General features: G+C 37.3%; 1 protein-coding gene across 1 annotated transcript in view; it reads left to right on the top strand.

The window, feature by feature from the left end:
- The window catches only part of LOC108707151 (transmembrane protein 132B), a 313,445-nt gene that overhangs the window by 138,304 nt on the left and 156,939 nt on the right, over positions 1 to 18,202 (top strand). Inside the window, exon 3 of the mRNA XM_018244182.2 lies at positions 2,955 to 3,101. Coding sequence (XP_018099671.1) covers positions 2,955 to 3,101 — 147 coding nt within the window. The remainder of the gene's footprint in view (positions 1 to 2,954; positions 3,102 to 18,202) is intronic.

Below are 18,202 nucleotides of genomic sequence, written 5' to 3'. Positions count from 1 at the left end.
GGCACTGCTATTTTAAGACAGATCATGGGTGACTGCAGCACGATAACAAAAATCCAAACAGTCATCCTCATTTAAAATGTATTATGGAAATGTAAGCTGTCAACACAGGCATGACTATAAATATGCTAAATAGACTCTGTGGTCTCCTGCCAAGGCATGAGGGTGGCGACGGGGGGAAAGATGGAGAACCAAAGAAGCAGAGATATGTAGATGCCAGTATTAGCAGAGGTGTGGGGTAAAGAGCAAGGAATGGTTGATTATATAGCACTCAAATTCACATTTATTCAAAATGTAAATAAATTATTTGATAAACATTCTCATAATGAGCTAGACATGTAAAAGCAGAGAGAGTAAGGATGTGCAGTTGTTTGTTGCCAGCCATTTTTTATGGAATAAAAGTATATGTATAAGTTAAAGAGTGAATAAAATACTCCTATAAGGAAATGATAAGTTACCGAGGAGTTTCATGACCATATAAAAACATGTGGCCGAAGGTCATGGAACTCCGAGGTAACTTCTAATATCCTCATATTTTGCAACGGGGGTACTTTATTTATTATAATACACATGTTTCAGTGAGTCATGTGACTGAAATGACATCAGAACTCACAGTTTATAAGGATATCATTTACAGGATATTTGTGGTTTTTGTGTATTATAAGTATATAAGGGGCATATTTTTTATGATGTGTAAAAAAACATCAAGAAAATACATCACACATCGCCAAGCTTTGCCATGTTAAAAACGGTGTAAAATCGATGTAAAATGTTTACATTTTTTCTTATGTGACTTCTATTATATGACTTCTGCCGGAAGCAATGTAAAATAGCGGTGTCTAATCTGGCATTCGCATGGCGTAAAATTACACATACCTTGATAAATTCGCCATTTATTTTTCACAGCTTTTTACACCGTTTTTGTTCAGCAAATTTCGTTTTACACAGCACAATACACATGACCCTAAAAGTAACTTTATAACTAATAAGAAGTTGCTGAATAAAAGATGGAAGGGGAAATTATGGAAGATGATTAAAAAAAAAAAGCACTTGCGACTTTTCTGAATAGTACAATAAATTCTCAAATGTATTTCCTCACAGGGTTATTTTAGCGGTTCCCAGTCCTATTTCGCATTGAGGAGATATAAATAAATATGCACACCTTTGTGTACAAGTTGGTATTTTTGTTACATCCTTACTGAACAACTTTATTGGACTTCATGGAAACTGGGATCAAAAGGAAATGCATTGTATGTGAACCTCAAATATTGCAATGAGATGAACACAAAGCAGTGAATAGCTATGCTGGCATATTATTATGGTACAGGTACCTGTTATCCAGAATGCTCGGGACCTGGTGTTTTCTGAATAACAGATATTTTTGTAATTTGGATCTCCGTGCCTTAAGTCTATCCAATATGCTGAAAAAAAGTTGAATTGAAAATACTTCGAAATTCGAATTCAAAAAGACCAACCAAAGTGAAGGCGAAGGTTTTTTTGGGGTCGAAGAAGTCCTTATTCGGCCATATTTTAATTGTATGATCGAATTTGATTCAAAGTTTTCCCCCCAAAAAACTTTGATTTCTCAAAGTCCACCAATTGACTTCAGACAGGTTCTAAGAGGTCCCCCATAGGCTAAAACAGCAGTTCGGCAGATTTTAGATGGCGAATGTTCGAAGTCGAAGTTTTAAAGAGACAGTACATGATAAATTTCTATATTCAAATTTCAAAGTTTCTTCCCTAGTTGAAGTACACAAAAAATAGCTTGAAAATTAAAGTTAGGTAAGCCTATGGGTACCTTCCCCATAGGCTAACATTGAGCTCGGTAGCTTTTAGGTGGCGAATTAGGGGGTCGAAGTTTTTTCTTAAAGAGACAGTACTTCGACTATCGAATGGTCGAATAGTCGAGCGATTTTTAGTTTGAATCGTTCGATTCGAAGTCGTAGTCGAAGGTCGAAGTAGCCCATTCGATGGTCAAAGTAGCCAAAAAACACTTCGAAATTCGAAGTTTTTTTTCTTCTATTCCTTCACTCGAATGTGGTAAATATGTGGTAAATATGCTGCATTATGGGGCAGATTTATCAAAGGTCAAGGGGAATTTTCAAATGAAAAAAAATTTGAATTTCAAGCTATTTTTTGTGTACTTCGACTAGGGAATAGTCCAAATTCGATTCAAATTAAAAAAAATTAAAAAATTTGAATATCGAAATTTATCATGTACTGTCTTAAAAATTCGACTTCGACCATTCACCATCAAAAACCTGCTGAATTGCTGTTTTAGCCTATGGAGGGACCTCCTAGAACCAATTTGGAGTCAGTTGGTGGACTTTGAAAAATCAAAGTTTTTTTTGGGGGAAAAACTTCAAATCAGATTAGATCGAATGCGCTATTCCTTCGATTCGAACAATTTGAATTCCGTCGAATACGGACCCATTCGATCGAAAATGGACCTATTCGACCAAAAAAAAAAACCTGCGACTTAATTTCGGTTGATCTTTTTGAATTCGAATTTCGAAGTTTTTTCAGTTCGAAATTCGACCCTTGATAAATATGCCCCTGAATGTGTCTGTCTGGCCTTAGTCAGTTTTTAAAAATAATATTGGTAGCAGGCAGCAGATGGATATTTAGATGGATCAAATGTTTGAAATGAAATATTATTATTATTTCCAAGTTGCCTTGCCTCCACACTTCTGCTAATAGTGGAACATTTGTGGGATTTGTACTAACAAAGGTAAATTTGGATCTTACTGGTGTAAATAGAGTTTGAATAATGCATCCAAAGTGGGTTCCTTGTAATGGCATTGAGCTGGTACAGAAGCCCCAAAAATAAGGAGCAAACTTTTTGCATAATCCTTGTTGAGCTTTAGCTCTTTGTGAAGTTACTGTATTTTACAGTATATGTCACTTAGTTTATTCACAGTGCACAATTGTCATAATTATTTGCTTTTGCTCTTCAGGGTTAAGGCAGCACTTGGTGCTAAAGTCCTGTCTGTGAGAGTGACTGATACAGAACAGTGGAAGGTACAGAGCCAGATGGAAAATGGAGATAAATACACCACTGCCACTCTCGTCTGTGTACGGCACGGTCCTGTTGTCCAGAGCAGGTAGGACATTTTTGTAATTCTACCAACTGATTGGTTGGTACACCAATTAAATTGTTTATACAAAATGCTTCCCTTAATTTAAAAAGGCATATCCTTAGATATGCTGCTAGTCAAGCATTAATCTGTCTGTGGGACTTCAAAATATTTGTACAATTTTTCATTTCTAAGTAATAGCCCTCTTTTTTTAATGTAGGTGCTCTGCTTCAGTACCCATGGTAAAGAATCAGACATGTACTTTCCTAATTCTGATTGCCCTAGATGTAATAAACCTAATCTCTGTCTGGTACGAGTAGACAATTGAACTGATACTGAGATTCCCCAATGGCAATAAATAAGGGTGATACTAAAAGAATGAAACAGAAAATATGTACGGGCAAAATTGTCTCACCAGTAAACTAGTGGCGTCCAGGTGCCAAGTACTCACAGGGCAAAACTCATGGACAGACAAAAGTAAAAGAATCACAGTTTATTCTGGAAACGTGTTGAAGCTTTACATTTTTACAGTATGATGCACTTGATTAGGTTATTGAGCGCTTGATTAGGTTATTGAGCGCTTCATTAGGTTATTGAGCACTTGATTAGGGCAGGCAGCACTTAATTAGGGTACAGATCACTTTATTAGACAATGGAGTACATTTAAGGGCTCTTTTGTCTTACTCATGCTCTTCTCTTTGCCCTAAGTGCATTCAGTCTAAACTTTCCCTTGTATGTATTACTTTATACTCTGAATAATTCTACTATCCCTATCATGTGCTCTTTTCTCCCTTTTCTTTCATCTCAAGTGTCTCAGTTCCACAGAGCCCTAGCTCCCACCTTCTTCCCTAAGTCATCATTCTTTTACTAATGCCTAGTGTTACCCCTTTGCTTTCCTCCAAATACCCATTACTCTTAACCAATAGGATCATACTTTGTTTCAACAAGGTCATTGGCTATTATTCAGTGCATCCACCTCTCTTAACTTTGTTTATAGCTTAACCCTTTTAACTAGTGCTTCTCTTTTTACTTCTTATCTAGTTGTCCCTCTTGGCCATCCATAGAACACATTTGTTATGAATCTTGAAAGGCGGTCTTTAAGTATGTCCCTGCCTAGTGATTTTTTTCTACCCCTCCCCCTTGTCCCTTATTACCAGCTAGGTCCCCCTAACAATGGTATCATTTAACTTCCGTATCTATACCGTGGCAGCGGGAAATAACATGACCCTGTGCTGTAATTCTTAGTAAATACAATTGCCCATGTCAGACACAGGTTTTAAAAACAGCACAAAATGTTGAGTAACAGATATGCCTTCTGTGCCCTCTTTGTAAATGAACCTCATAGTATATAGACTGGCTGCATCCTGCTGAATATAACATGTCTCACATGCCATAAATTAGATCTGAATTTACAGAAATAGTTACTGTTGTTCTTAACACTCATTGTTACAGTTATACTTCCTACAGAACTCCATTGCTGATAAAAAATAAAACATTTATTTTGTTTAATACTGATTTCTGCTTGATTTAATCATGCCTGAAAAACAAAGAGCTCTGTGAAGTATAAAGTGATGTGGTGTCCATTATGTCATGAACAAGAGACAGAAAGTTGGGGAGTGTTAGGCCTGCCTGTGAGTGCAGAGAATATTCTCAAGGCTAGAGGAGCCCACCTGTCTCCTTACACCAGACTTCCCCAGTAGATGATTATATACAAATTATTTTATGAGTTTTCCATATTAGAAGTGATCAGTAGAAGACATAGACAAAAAGTCATGCTGGTGAGAAAGAGAATGTTAATTTGCACAGGCCTCAATGAGATTGAATTAAGGCAATTCTTATATCTTAGTTTTTTTAAAGAAAATATTAGATTGCATCCTTTGAATAGGCTAGAACCATCCACCTGACACAATAGTGCTTGCGATTATCTCATACACAATATTATTTGTGAGTCTGCGTGTTAAAATATATTCATCAAACTGAGAGATTTGGCAATCCAGGCCAGGCTTTTCAACCAACACAATTAGCGTGATATTATTAAAAATGTATGGCACAAGTGTTAATTAACTGGAGTTATGTTTTCTAATATCATTTAACAGATATGTACAGAGCTGTGAAAACTCTGTTAATGGAGGGGTGTTACTTTTAACTGGTTTCATTTAGTGGTTTAGTTGACATACACAAGGCGGAAAGCTGATAAAACACTACTGACAGCTCTAATATGTGCCAAGTGCATTGTCCTAAAGGAGTGAATAGCTGCATTATTGCTTTTTTTTGTTTTGTTTAAGAGGGCTGGGAGGCAGGGCAAGACACAAAATATGTGCCAATGGCACACAAGGCATTTATTCTACAGCTTTAATCTGTTGGAAAACAGTGGTGGACCGAACGTCCAGGTTCACCTCTCACCACTCCTATCACTGTTGAAAGTAAAGCACTTCATTGGATTGCATTGGATGCACATTCAGTATTGCATTGCACTGTGTTACAAATGCATCTTTAAATCATTTTGTTAATTACAGTCAATAACACATTTAATTAGTTGCAGGCTTGCTTAATTTTATTGCAGCAGTTTGTAGCTTTCTGTCTGACCATCATCTTCTGGCTAAACCACATGGATATGCTCTGTGATTTATAGAAAGTATGAATGTCCAGGCTTTGGTACTTCAGTTGTTAAACAATGCATGGGGCCTTGAACAACAACTTTGCATCCCCCTAAAGACAGCTCTCTGACCCTCGTGGCATATAAAGGTTCCTTGGGAATGATTTGGAGGCCCCTTGGATATCACAGTTTTGGTCCAGCCTCTTATCAGCACGTGTATAAGGCATGAGCAGATCTGGAAACAGGAGGGAGCACATTTGAATTTGTAACAGGGTTCAAATCTGACAACTGGCCCATGTGATCAGAACTTAGTGCTTCTGCTAATGCACAATGCTTATAAAATATATATTGTCTAACACTAAACATCTACGATTATTCATTTATACATCTGCTTTATTAAATATGAAGGTGTCATCCTAAATTACAACTGTTTGTTAAAACGCAGAATCAGACAGAGAATTGGGTATATACAAAAGCAAAATGAAATAATTGAATATCATGTTATTCTTCTTACACGACCAATTATGTTTAAAGATAAGCATAAGTATATCACAAAAAATGCATTATAAATACTTCCACTAACACTTTTATAGGCTTGTAACGGAGCCAAACAAAGCCAACAAAAAAGGAAAGTCTTGGGATGATGAAAATGAAGTTAGTGAGCAGAGTAGTTTCATCTGACTTTTCTCTAGTCTGTTCTTAGTAGAGTCCTAGCGCCCCTTTTGTTTCTAGTTCATTACATTATGCTGATATTTTGAAAAGGGAAAACAATTACTGTAAAAGGCAACAAATGCTTAGAAAAGCTTTCTGATTTAAAGGTTTTACATTTCCTTTAATAACTCAAAGTATGGGTTTTATGGTATGACAGATTTAAAAAACATAAATATAAATATTTATAGCTGAAAAATGACCACCTCCTTAGTTATGCTCAGTTATAATCTATGTTTTGCTGGCCGCAAATGTTTTCGCAAAACTGGTGCAAAAGATTGGCGGTGAAAAATTTGCTGCGACAAAACAAATCATATGAGTGTGTAAAAATTGTTGCGCGTAAAAATTATTCGGATGCCCATTGACTTTAATTCATTTCGCTAGTTTTCACCCTTACGTGAATTTTATGCTGTTTCGTTTCGCTAATTTTTTGTCAAAGTGAAACAGATTCGCCCATAGGGGGTTATTTATCAAACCAAACTAGAATCCACGATTTGCCCTCATTTATCAATAAAAAAATCGATAATATCGGATTGGGAAAATATGCAACTCTTTCGGATTGTCACATGAAAAGCCTGAATTTTTAGCATTTGATGCCTGCATTTGAAACCATTAAAAATTAGCGATTACGCAGAAAAACCAGTGTCAAACCCCGAAAACATTTTCATGAGGGTTAAAACATCTTCAAATGTTTAAGGGGACATCTGCCATTGACTTTTACAGGAATTTGGCAGGTGTTAGATGGTGTATTTTTGGATTCAGACTTGGAACAGCTTCGGAGCATTATACATTGTGAAAAAATCACGTCTTTTTTTTACCGTGACTTTTTCGGGTTTTCATTGTCAAAACAAGCGCCGCAAAAAAAAAAAATTGCGCATTAATAAGTAACCCCCTAAGACTGTAAGTTCTTTGGTGCAATGAACTTGTTCCTACTGTGTCTTTTATTACATGGCACTTAATCTCTGTATATTTATACTTATTTATTTCTATTCTTGTTACTTATTTAGTATTTATTATAATGCTTGAGCATGTCGAAATGTAATATTCTTCATTCAAACATAACTTTTCATTAAGCAGTTTTATTACATACAACATCCTACCGTCAGTTGAGGGGCAAAGGGTTTGCAAAATGTTCGGAAAGGCAAATTTGTTCACAATGCAAATATTTATTCACTAGATTTCTCTGTTAGCAACCTATATTACATTCGCCCAAAGGTGTATGAAGTCAGTCTCTGTACTGCAAACGTAATTTGCACAAAACAATTAAATGGTGTTGTTTATATATATATAACCAATAACCTAACCTATATTTCCCATATAGAGGCCCTTACTACTCTCATAGAAACAAATACTGTATTATATTACTGAGAACCAAGGAAGCATTTGTCACTTGACTTCTCAAGGTATCCCTTATAACAACTCTGACAAAGAACATTGCCAACCTTGGAACATTTTCAAGTGCCATGTTGTATTTATATCTAATAAAAGCTGATTTCATATAACTGATAATATACTGTAGTGTCTACCCTTTTAAATAGTTGTTTTATGCACTATTCACTTAAAGGCCTACTGGGCATGACACAAGTAAAGCAAATAAAGGAAAGCATTTAGGTTTGCTTTCCAGTTAGCATGCATCTAGCACTGAGCCTTGAGATCATAAATGTGCCGTATGAAATAAACCATCCCTTTCCACCAGCCTTTGCTCCACTTCTTTGATGGCTTCTTGGAAGCATATTCTTACTTTGCCAGCACATATACAGTAGGTACATTTTTCTGAAAAAATAATAGCCTTCATAGCTACTATTCTTCACTATTAATATGTTTGGAATCGGATATCATTTTACCAGCACAACTGTTTAATTGTAGTAAATTATCTAGGGACTATATATGTGGTTCAGTACCAGTATTCCAGTCGTGGCTTAGAATTGCCGGAAGTATAGGGAAATAACAACTAGAGAGAACTGTGAGGCAATACTGTGCAGTAATAAATATTTATTTACTTGCAAAACACATTGTGGATGCTCTCTGCATGTGTTCTTTTTCTAGTGCAGTAGCTTTGCGTTGTATTTGCCTTGTATACTTATTAATCACACCCACTCGCTCACAGCACAACAGTCGCGCTAGCGTTACTGCACCAAGCAAAGCAAACTTGCGCTAGCATTGCCTAATTTGCATACAGCGGGAAGTTAAAGTTCAATGGACGTATATGTTGCAGCAAATACATTACAAACACAAGCCCGGGAAACCTTAATAAAAGAAAATAGAGTTGTTATATTGCCCTACATGTGAGCCCAGTGTATAGTTTATGTGCTATATGTTAGTAAATGTAGGGGGGAAGCCGGTTACCCAGCCTATCAGTTTGAAAAAAGGGAAAAGATGCCAGCGTTTTTTTGGGAATTTTCAACTATTTTTTGAGGAACTCCTATCTACTCTATTGTAGTGAATTTGCGTAGTTACTTCCATTCGCCAGAGCGCAAATTCGCCTGGCGTTAGGGAGAGAAGTACAGCTAGAGTCTAGCTCCTTCTCTAGCGAAGTTACGACAGCAACCGTTAGTAAATTAGATAATTAGTAGAATTATCGCCAGCGTGACGTCACTTCGCCCTTTAGTAAATTTGCCCCTAAGAGTATGAAAGCCTAGACTGGTACAGTATGCCTTTTCATATTTAGTGACATTTCCCATTAGTGTTCATCTGAAACTAAGATTTTCCACTAGGCTGCCCAGTTAAATTCTTCCCCTTTCTGACAGACCTGCTAGAATTACACTGAAGCACAAAGGTAAAATCCTTCTCTGTATCTGCCTACAGTTGGAATGGTTTGTTACTCTGGTTTTATTTAATCCCTTAGTGCAGATACAGCCGCTTACAAGTCTCTCTGCACGAATGTTCTTTATTTAAATCGTGTTGCCTCACTGAACCAGTGCCTTTGAAATTCTTAAGTACTTTATTCATATTTACTTTTTTCTGATGTGAATTCAGTTAAATTAAAATCCATGCCAGGATAAGTATGTGCAAATATACATATTCTAAATCTATCAAAATCTGAAAATTCCTGATAATTTTCTGAAAAATACTCTGAGCAAATCTGCATGGATTTTTTCCCCTTATGTATCAATACATTTTCTGGAACATTTCCTGTGCTGGGAAAAAAACTTAAATAAAACCTTTAAATAAAACATTTTAATCGTATTAATTTTTGGATTTGACTCCCGAAAACTTTTTTGACTCCCCAAAGATTTTTTTCGGATTATTGCCCGAAAACCACAAATCTTCGGATTATCACAGCACAGATCGTGATATCTTTGGGACTTCTCCCATTGACTTCTACATGAACTCGGCACGTCTGAATTGGAGTGCTTTTTTATTCTAAGCACGTTTTACATATACAATACATACTGTCACGATTCTCAGGTTTTCAAACCCTGGTTTGGTCGATTGCGAAACGGTGTACTTTCCTTCTGAGCAACTAGGGCTTAGAGCTAGGACTGGCTGGTACTACTGGTATCAGATATCGCTCCACAAACATCTACCTCTGCCTACCTGGTTAACATCATCTGCTGATGATTAAACAATTTAGGGCCTTTATGAGCTGGCTACTTGCAGCAAATAGTGTTTGATAATCTGAGCTCTGAGCCAGATCTAGCTTCCGACCTGTGTGATTCCTGGTTCCTGTGTCCCCTGCCTGGTTCCGTGTCTGCTGTCTATTTCCCTTGCTCCTGTCCTCTTGTTCCCACCTGGTTCCCAATTCATGCTGCTGTGGATTTCCCTGGTTCTGACCTCTGGCCTGTTACTCAACCTTGTTTGATTGCTGCCTGCCACTGACCTTGCCCTGCCTTTTTGGACTTTGCTAGTCATCCACCAGCCCTGACCTTCTCAGCCCTTCTCAGTTACTGGACTCTGCTCTGTCTCTGTCTCAACTCAGGCCTGGATCTGGACTCTGTTTTTTTTAATTTGCACTTCTGTTTGTTCGTTTGCCTAAACTTTGATCATTTAATCTTACTTCACTTTACCATGGCTTCTGCTGTTAATAAGTAAATAAATGTTATCTGGGTTATCCAGCATATAGGCTTCTAACTGCTGAACATTCTCCAGCGTTCAGACCTGACACGTACAGTAAAAAAAAAAATTATTAGATATAATTGCTGTTGAAAGCAGCATCTGTCTATCCTTTGCTATTGTCTGCACTGCTGGTCCTGACTACATGGACCATGGAAATGGTGTTGCAGTAGGTAGCTTGCACAATTTCTAGCACGCTTCTGTGAGTCTTCTTCACAAGTCATAGAACGTGCAAGGCATGAAACAGCCATTACATATACAAATAACTAAACTCAAGTCAATATAAAAAGTAATGTAGTTATATTAAAAAGTTGCTTACAATTACATTAACTTTCAGTATTCAAACTTTTATATTTAGGTTGACAACCCCTTTGTAACCTTGTGCATTAGCAGTTAAATGTGTTCCATTTGTGTTTCATGCTTAAAGCAGAGTTGCAGGTCAGGAGCAGGAGTCACAAGCATTTAACCTGAAATCTTAATTGCCTTCCCTGCCACCTGTCTCTCATACACAGCTCCAGCACAAGCTCTGAGTGGCGTCTCTCTCCGAGAGATTTATTTGTGGTGTTTATTTATTACTTTTATTTATTTTTTTATTTAAAGATTGTGTTTATTGGCAGTTGGATGGCTTCGGACTTGCCCTTTTCTTACTCTGAATTCCAGCCGAGAGCCTCTGATGTGAACTGTAATCCGCCTGTAGTTGTGAGTGATTATGTGTCTGCAGTACTCTGCAAGCAACACTTTTTGGGGAAGCTCCCACAGCGCCTAACTGATTAAATTCTGCTTGCTCTCGGCACCTTTGTGTGAGCCTTCATTTGACATGTTGTAAGGTTAGCACTGGTCATTGGATTGTTTTCCTCTACTTTGATTCTCTTTGTGAAAACAAGTGTTACTTTGATGAGAAATTCTTGTTTGTTTTTCATCATACCCATGGGGAGGGCAGTGCTACCCTTTCTCATGGATAATCCTGCTGTGCAAGTACAAGCTTTGCCTCTCATCAAACAATGCTGTCGTTAGTCATGTAGTAACAAAACAGCTTCTATGGTGAGGTAGTGTATCATTATTTTGGCAACCACTACAGTCCTGGAAGCGTATACTTGTGGACCTTTTTAGTAGAAATTTTTCCACTTTGTGAAATAAAATAATATCCTGTGTGCATGGTCGAAAGATGCCCAGATTCATCTTACTGCTTTGTTAATGGGAGTTTATGACAAAGTGCTTGATCATGAGTCTTGCTTGGTGGTCTGTATTGGTGGGGTAAGGTTAACTCTAATATCCTGTCTGTATTTCAAACAAGGCCCTAACCATTACTATGCAGTCTACAATACCACTGCTGTGTAGGCTAGGCTCTTGGATTAATGCTTTGTTATTATGCATAGTCTTTATTATGCCTATATATATTATGCCCATCTCTGAACTTACTCACAACTGGTTTTAGGTCATGTTAGCTTGTACATGGTTGCTCTGATTCCTATTTTCTAATTCATACCCCTGCATCCTGATTCCTGCCCTACCATTGTCCCGACCTTGTATTAATCTCCTGGATTTCAAAAAGGACTGTTCAAGTTTATGAGTTGGCCTCATGATTCTGTTGTTTATCAGCTTTTGACCCTGCCTAGCTCTTTTCACATTGGTTCCATTTCAAACTATGAATTCTTGTCTATGGATACTTGTGCAGCAAGACCAGGCGGCACCGAGTAGCTGAGAGCCAGGTCCAAAGATGGCAAAAATATTTAGCCAGATCTCTGTTTCGATAATGCGTAGGGCATGTAAGTTGAGTAAAATCCTCTGTATTTAAAACCTGTCCTTGAAATGATACTGTCATTATTTATTATATGCTTCATCTTTTTACATGACTTTATCTTATAACATTCTGTCTCAATATTATTTCTTCTGTTATTGTGTATGGTCCACCTTTGTGCCTATGAGATTATCGTAGGATAGTGTGTGCTGGCATCCTAGAAAACCTTAGAGGTCAAATGTCCCAAAAATGACAAACTATAGGCTCATGCTATGTCAGTGTGCCCTTGAAGCTTTCCTGCTCAGTTCTATCACAGTTAGAGGAAAGGTAGAACTTAGCAAGGAAGTGTCAAGAAAAGCTAATATCATAAACTAAATAAATAATTCACAATGTTGGACTGGGGCAATAAGGGCTCACCAGAAAACCCGATTTTGAAGGCCTACCAACTGGAGCCCATAATACTTATGTTCTTATTGAGAAAACCCCTGGTATCACCATTTTCTGAGAAGTTCATTGTTGAAATGTAAATGGTTAATGCAGCCTAGAAGCCACTGTCACTGTCAATGAGAGCAACCAGAGTTTCTGCTTTCAAAAAGACATTCAGATTAACTCTTTATGGGCAGCTGTGATCCTGTGTGTTTTGTTTGTGCCATTATTGCTAGTATGAGATTCCTTCTTGGGAAACCAGTTTTCCAGAAAGCTCCAAATTATGGAAAGGCCATTCCCATTAGACTCCATTTCATCCAACTCAACTAAATTTTTAAAAAAATGATTTTCATTTTCTTTGTTATAATAAAACAGTACTTTGCACTTGATCCAGACTAAGCTATAATTAATGCTTTTTTGGATGCAAAACCATTAAATAAACTATGGGTTTCTTCCAAATTATGGAAAACCCCAGGTCCCGAAGATTCCCGAGCATTCTGGATGACAGGTCCCATACCTGTACAAGCTGTGTAAGAGCACAGAGCAATACAGGCATTCTTCTGCTTATTTGTGGCAACAAATTTGGCCTCAGTCTTTTCACAGACTCCTAAACCCTCCTAAACCCTTTCCTATTGTAGGGGCCCATAGGGTCAATATGCCCCTATGGCTTTAATTCCCTACCCTTCCTCCTTTTCTCTAGTTGCTGGGCAAAAGCCCATGTATCTAGTGTTAATCTACATATTTTAGTTATTGTCCAAGAGGTGTAATGACCACTTCCTGCCACACTTTATTATAGTGTATGAAAAGGGGTGGATCTTCCTCTTTGACTTCTGGCAATCATTATTCCATTCTTTGTCCTACTTTATTGCACAGTAGCCTGTTGTAGTTACACTAGACCACATCTTAAATCTACCACTTCAGGCCCTAGCCTGAAGTGTTAGAGCCACATGTAATGGAAAGAAGTTCACTGGCTCACAAGTAATTCTAGCAGGGTGAGACCCTTGCTTTAAATGTATTTAGTGCGGCAACGTTTCGGGGACAACCCATTTATCAAGCATGTCCCCTGTTTTGCTGGGCACCAAGGACTTAAGTTTCAGGAGGACCAGGGTGTGCGTTTGGAGTTGAATAATCGAGAGTCACATGTAACCCATGCTCTAAGCACTAGCTGGACATTAACCCCTTTTGGTCCTAACCCACATTAGCGCTACACTGGTGGGAATAAATGAATTACACGCAGAACCTAGAAAATGGTGAAGTTAATGCTTTGTGCTCTTGAAAGGGCAAAGGACCCACTGGGGAAAAGGTGTTCTGGCAGGTGAAATGGACACTGTCTGTTCAAGTGAACTGAGCACTGAATAATTGAAGTATTTTGTGGAGAATCTGCTGCAAACTATCGCTTCACCCACTAATGTCTTGAAAATATGACTATTTCTACATGGGGACTGCTTTATTATCCTGATGTCAACTTCAAGTTGCAACGGATTGTAGGTTTGCAATATGGTGATACAAAATAAATGTGTGTGTGTGTGTTAATTTTGCTTTTGTGACTCTTTGATATATGTAAACATATTACAATTCCATTTGATGAAATAGTTGCTGTTTATGACTTTGGGATCCCTAAACTACCATGAAATGTAATTCTTCATGAAGGGGTCCTGTCACACCCAGTGTTCGTAAATTTGTTAAAAGACAAATTTCACTAGACACCCTACCTTACTGCACCATCTGTTATAACACATTCCCCTTTGAGTATCCCCGCACAGTTAATTAGAATCTTTCTGTAGTTATACACTAATCACCTAAACTGGGGAATGTGCCAGGTTCCACAATACGAGAGATTTTATGTTTTATAGTGATGTTTACCTAGGAGTACAGCTTTAGAGAGAGACCAGAGTGTATAAAATCTATACTTGTGGATCTATGTTTACAATATCTTCATGTTTGGTTATGGGGAATTAGTAATTGTTGCAGTGCTGACAGTGGCAGTTTAAGTAGCATTGGACAATAACATTTTCTAATGTTGTGCTCTGCTGTGTAAAAAACAGAGCCATAATACACCACACATCACCATGCTTCCCCGTGTAAAAACAGCATCAATTACTACCACCGGAAACAATTTAAAACAAAGCAATGTAAAATAATGGCGTCAAATCAATTACACACACCTTGATAAATTCGCCATTTATTTTACACAGCTTTTTAACGCCGTTTTTTCAGCAAATTTCTTTTTACACAGCATAATAAATATGCTCCCAGATATACTGTGTGCATTCACAGTTTTCCATATATTCTCCTTAAATTTAGTGTGAAGAAAATAATGTGCAAAGAATTTTATTTTTTAACATTTCTCCATTTGTACATATGGGTGGGACTTGCGGTACTGTTTGAGGATCTTTCTCTGAAGATAAAAGGGCTCATTTACAACTGCCAGTGCAGTTCATACCAATTTCCCTGCAGTCAGTTGCACATAAAACCCCAATTATTAAAGGGGTGGTTCACCTTTATGTTAACTTTTGGTATGTCATAAAATGGCTAATTCTAAGCAACTTTTCAATTGGTCTTTATTTTTATAGTTTTTAAATTATTTGCCTTCCTCTGACTCTTTTCAACTTTCAAATGGGGAGTCACTGACCCCCATCTAAAAACAGATGCTCTGTAAGGCTACACATTTATTGTTATTGCTACTTTTTATTACTATTTCTATTTAGGCCTCCCCTATTCATATTCCAGTGTTTTATTTAAATCAATGCATGGTTGCTTAGGTCATTTGGATCCTAGCAAACAGGATGCAGAAATGACATACTCAGAGTTGCTGAATAAAAAGCTGAATAACTAAAAAACCACCAATAAATAATAAAAATAATAATAATAATAATAAAAAAATAATAAAAAAGCTACCAGATTGCTTAAAATGCAAATTGAAGAGCTGCTGAATAAAAAGCTAAATAACTCAAAAATCTTAAAAAATAAGAAATGAAAACCAAGTGCAAATTGTCTCAGAATATCACTCTCTGCATCATACTAAAAGTTAAAGGTGAACAACCCCTTTAAATATACAGGTATAGGATCTGTAATCCGGAAACCCGTTATCCAGATGGTTCCGAATTACTGAATGGCTGTCTCCCATAGACTCCATTATAATCAAATAATCCAAATTTTTACAAATAATTTCCTTTTTCTCTGTAATAATAAAACAGTAGCTTGTACTTGAGCTAAACTAAGATATAATAATCCTTATTGGAAGCAAAACCAGCCTGTTGGGTTTATTTAATATTTACATGATTTTCTACTAGTCTTAAGGTACGAAGATCCAAATTACAGAAAGACCCACTATCCGGAAACCCCCAGGTCCCGAGCATTCTAGATAACAGGTCCCATACCTGTATTTGCATCAAATACATTGGACAACTATACTCCTGTATATTTGTCCTCACAGTTGCTGCCTTGGTGTTCCAAATCAATCACTGCTACATCTATTGGTCAACCCCATTGGCAGCCCCAGAGTGCCTTGTGTCAAGTGGTGCAGCACACTCTCACCTAATTAATTTGGTGCACATGTCAATTGCATGCCAAACACCAAAAATGGAATTAAATGACTAGACCGGACTTAACTGAAAATATACAGCATAGTTGTGTGCAATTTGCAAATTGCAAGCACAATTGCAATAATTGAGACATTGGCCACTATTGCAATTGGCCTCAATTGGAGTCCCCCCCCTGCTTCCCCCCACATAAGTCATTACCCCTGAAAGTGCGCTTAATTCATTACTCACATATAGGTGCAGAGTAAGCGCAGCGGAGCTCATGGGCGCTATCTTCCGGCTCTTTGGTATTCTTCGGGTCCTCTTCCTTCTCTTCAGCAATTTCTGGCACTTTTGGTGCATGTGCAGTTGCTATGAACCTTAAGACTGCTTCCACTGCACATTCACCAATATGGTGTTCACTTCCCAAAGAATACAGAAGAGCAGAAAGATGCCCAGGAGCTCTGCTGAGCTTACTCTGCACCTATACGTGAGTAATGAATTAGGGATTTTGGATTTTTTGCGTGACAATCCAAAAAAGTCGCAGTTTTCATGCAACAATCTGAAAAAAGTCACTTTTTTGTGGTTTTTTTTAATGATAAATTAGGGTAAACTGTGGATTCTAATTTGGTCAGGCTTTTTTATTTAAAACATCAGAAAAATTAGGATTTTGATAAATAACTCCCTAACTAATTTAATAATATTTATAGATAGAAAAATCACGCATTTAGTCATGAAAGTGAAACCCTGACTAAGGGTGCTGTAAAAGAAAATATTAATGGCAACATCCATAAAGAGATTAATTTGTTCCTAGTTCAACAGATTTTTGGGTTCAGATCAATCTGACCAATTAAAAGTCCAGTGTGAATGAACCCTTATTGCTTAAAAGAAAAATCGCAGCAAAGGAATCTGCTGACTTCTCTACCACTTGCCTGGCTCCTGGAAGCTGCCGTTATGGCTTTGATTAATACTCCAGGGAGGTAAACCTGTTTTGAAGGTGCGGTAAATGGCACTTAAAATAGTAAATGTCTCCTGCTGTTTGCAAATGATCTGAGTATTGTTTTAATAAATATTTGCAAAAAGATGACACAGTTCTTCCATACAGTTCTTCTACCAGTCAGCACAAAAAAACATTATTTTCAAAACAGAATCATAAATATTTGCAATTAGTCTGTAAGGAAAAACATACGGTAGTGACAGTGGCTCACACTCTAATAGGACCAAGTGATTTACCAAATGTCTGTGCATTGGGACCACATTTATTTAAATTTTTATTTAATGGTTTATTTAAAGCAGCATCCCTATGTCTGAAGAGGAAAAAGCATAGAGTTCACATAGGGTAAATCAATAGGTAGAGGGGTACACGTGGGGTAGCTGGAAGGTATACTGGTTCCCCCCCAAGACTTCACTTATTTTTAATTTAAAAACAATGGCACTGTACAGTGGTAAATTGCTGACAGACTACTCTGCCCTATGTAGCTTATGATAAACAAGAGATACACAGATACATGAAAACTAGGGTAAAGATGGCCATAGATATTATAATTTTTTAAAGATCTTTTAGTTATCGTAAGACTTAGCTTATCCTAAAATGCTCTTTTCAGGATTTTTGCATCAAGTAAAAGACCATTTCAAGCGATATCGTCTAGTTGAAGCCAGGAAAACGGTGGGTAGCTGCCTGCTTGGCCCTGCAAATAATTGGACAATAAATACATTTCACAATTTTCTAACCTGACCGTTGTCGGAGGAAAAATTATTGGATGCATGGTCGCTCGGTGTCAACTAACCTCACGATAATTTGACGGATTTGTGGAATCTCACTAAATTTGGTCATTAGGGAGAGAAGAATCTTAACGTCTATGGCCATCATCAGAAGCCACTTATTGTAAAAGTACGATTTTGGACTGTGGAGTCTGTTAAAGGGATGGTTCACCTTTAAGTTAACTTTCAGTATGTTATAGAATGGCCAATACTAAGCAACTTTTCAATTGGTTTTCATTATTTATTTTTTATTTGTCTTTTTTTCTTCTGACTCTTTGCAGCTTTCAAATGGGTGTCGCTGACCCCATCTAAAAAGCAAATGATC

The sequence above is a fragment of the Xenopus laevis genome, chromosome 1S (assembly GCF_017654675.1).
Source record: "Xenopus laevis strain J_2021 chromosome 1S, Xenopus_laevis_v10.1, whole genome shotgun sequence".
Lineage (NCBI taxonomy): Eukaryota > Metazoa > Chordata > Amphibia > Anura > Pipidae > Xenopus > Xenopus laevis.
This window is presented reverse-complemented; position numbering and strand designations above follow the sequence as displayed.